The 3,134-nt window shown below is 38.7% G+C and overlaps 1 protein-coding gene across 1 annotated transcript in view; it reads left to right on the plus strand.

Annotated features, from left to right (window-relative positions):
• LOC138975698 (uncharacterized) overlaps window positions 1–2,885 on the plus strand; it is a 4,193-nt gene extending 1,308 nt beyond the window's left edge. The window contains exons 3-4 of the mRNA XM_070348442.1: window positions 1,405–1,609; window positions 2,641–2,885. Of these exons, the coding sequence (XP_070204543.1) occupies window positions 1,405–1,609; window positions 2,641–2,657 (222 nt within the window). The 3' untranslated portion in view covers window positions 2,658–2,885. The remainder of the gene's footprint in view (window positions 1–1,404; window positions 1,610–2,640) is intronic.
• Window positions 2,886–3,134: the final 249 nt, after the last annotated feature.

Consider the following 3,134-nt stretch of genomic DNA (forward strand, 5'->3'; position numbering starts at 1 on the left):
ATCGTGACATACATACAATAGTTGACATTGAGGATCCGAACTCAAGCATAAAGCGTATATTAACGAATCCAAGGGGAAACATAAAAGAAGTAAACACGATGGCGGACACAATCAAAATGCTAATTTAAGAATATTTAGCAAACAGAAAACCAAAATACAAGAAAAGTGTGTTTGTGTTTGGGGGGGGGGGGGGGAGGGTATTTGATATATACTGTTCTTCTTCTTCTTCTGCGTTCATGGGCTGATACTCCAACCTACACGCATTGTTTGTGCACGAGTAGAGTTTTTACATGTATGAACGTTTTTACCCCGCCATTTAGGCAGCCATACGCCGATTTTGGAGGATGCGTGATTGGTATTTTTGTGTTCCTATAACCGACCAAACTCTAACATGGTACTGTTCAAATCAGGAGAATCTGCTTAGTGGACCTGACTTTTTCCCACACTCTTTTTACATGATTTTTACCTGGTGGATGTTTTGAAAATCGGGAAATATAATTAGGCCAAATAAAACTATATGTTGTTTTAGGGTAACCCGACCGACCCTATTTTTTCCCGCCGACCCAAAAATTTGTTTAATCATTTCTCAAGAAAAAACACACTTTTGGCACATTTTGCGAACCATACCGAGGCTAATGGAAGTAACCTCCTTTAAAATCGAATGAAACAAAATAAAAAAATAAAAAAATAAAAAAGCCGACCAACCGACCCTAACCTTTTTGGTCACGTTACCCTAAACCAACATATATTTTTGTTTTGCCTTATGAGAAAATATTTTTGTTATTCGAGAATTCCTGATGCAACTTTCATCCCTGGAACTGGGAAGGCAATTGGAATAAGTCTGTCGCAGAGTTAGATAGGCAGCACACAGTTATGTCTCTTAACTATACGTGGCTACGACACAGTTATTTCCCTTATACTGTGACGTTGGATTAATCCTACCGCAGATTGTTAAATTTAATTCACTTGATAAAACATATTTCAGAAGAATTTTAAACAGGTGTTGAATGATAGGGAAAAAATTAAGATAAAAAAATTAAAATAATGATTTAGACAGCTGATGGTAGGGTTCTTTATCCCCAAGTAATGTTACGTAGGAATGAACGAGAACGATTATTTTGGAGATTAGATTTCCACATTGTAAAACAAGTTATTTGTAGGAACAATCTGCATTCCTCTCGCGTCACAATTATAACCCTTTGTTACTACTGTCATCATTTTGGCAAAAATATTTGTTAAAGGCCTGAGTTTGCTTCCAAGTTTTACTCAGTCGCCAGTTTAAGTGAGAAATCTGTAATGCACCTTGCTTACTTGTTCAAATGTTGCATTAGCTGATACAGACGCGCACAACACCTGAACATAATTATTCAGCGTCACTACTTCCTTTTCTCCTGCGCATGACAGGAAGTGCTGGACAAGTGCAAGGACATGGCGGAAGGAGAGTGGGAGGGGGGTGACAAAGGGAAGGAGGTGATGCGTCTGTCCGCAGACAACGACGACAACAACGGCAAAAACATGGAGGAAAAGGTGGAGAAGATTCTGGAACTGAGGGAGACTGTCAGCGAGCTGGAGGATGAGATTGAGGAATGTCGGTTCCACTTTTGGACCGGTATGTGTTGGTCATCATTTTATTTATTTTAATTTTATTTATTTACGAGGATTTATATCGCGCACGTATCTCACCACACAAGGCGACTCAAGGCGCATGTTACCTATTAATGCCGTGTGAGATGGAATTTTTTACACAATATATCACGCATTCACATCGGCCAGTAGATCGACTGCCTTTAGGCGCTGCATCCACCTTTCACGGCCTATTATTCCAGGTCACACGGGTATTTTGATTGATATTTTGGTGGACATTTTTATCTACGCCTATACAATTTTGCCAGGAAAGACCCTTTTGTCAATCGTGGGATCTTTAACGTGCACACCCCAATGTAGTGCTTATTATGTACTAACTTATATTTGTTTTTCAACATTTTTTTTTTATCTATTGTTTTGTTGTGTGTTTCTTCTGATAAATGACTGGACCCCTATAATTTCGGGTTCTATTTCTGGACCGGTCGGTGGGTGGGTGGAAATTCTCGTGCATTACGAATGTGGTCTGTTCTTTGACAGCTTGTTCGTCAAGAGAAGAATAGTATACTGGTGAGTGCTTTTGTACTAACACAGGTTGATATATGGCGTATGGCGTATACTAGTTTGCTTCCTTCTTTCTGTCGTTGTATGCATATGTTTGTCACCTGCCTGCCCTCGCTTTGTCCTATTTAACGTCACTAATGACAAATGTAGATTTGACCTGTTAGCGGAGCCTGTCCATATGCTTTGTCTCAAAATACTAACAAACAAAAAACAAAAACAAAAAACAAACAAACATAAAAACAAACAAGCATATACTCATACCCCCCCACCTAAACAAAACTAACTAACAACAAACAAACAAACACACAACTCGCACAAAACAACAAACAAACAAACACACGAACAAAAACAAAAACAAAAACACTAATTATGTTTGTATGGTGTCGGTGAGTCTCCTGGATAGTACATTTGAAGTTGCGTTGGACTTTTTTTTTAAATAACTTAGTATTTTGCATATTTTATGCAAATAATCTTACTTTTCTGTGTGTGTTTCAGGCCAGGAAGCGGACTGATAGAAACGGGAAGAAGGCCTTCATCCTCATGTCCACGTCATCAGTCTTGTCGCCTTTCTTTTTATTTTTGAATTCTAAATTGCCCAAGTGATCAAAGTGAAAAGAAGCCTATGACAAGAGCTTATTAAATCAAACATTAAAAGGTTTTTTAGTTTTGTATTTCAATGGGTTTCCTTAAAATGTTTATGTCTTTTGCGTCTTTGGGTCGAATAAACATAACATGCTCAATTTAGAGAAAGGTTTGTGTGTCAGTGGGTGTTCGTCTTTCAGTGTTCTCGTATGCGTGTGTGTAGGTGTTTAAGTAAAGTCATTATTCATATGTGTGTGTGTGTGTGTATGTGTGTGTGTGTGTGTGTTTGTGTGTGTGTGTATGTGTGTGTGTGTATGTGCATGTGTATGTGTGCGTGCGTGTTAGAGCATGTGAGTGTGCGTGTGTACGTGCGAGCGTGTGTGTGCGTATGTGTTTGTGTGTGTGTG

This window comes from Littorina saxatilis, linkage group LG9 (genome assembly GCF_037325665.1).
Source record: "Littorina saxatilis isolate snail1 linkage group LG9, US_GU_Lsax_2.0, whole genome shotgun sequence".
NCBI classification, from domain to species: Eukaryota; Metazoa; Mollusca; class Gastropoda; order Littorinimorpha; family Littorinidae; genus Littorina; species Littorina saxatilis.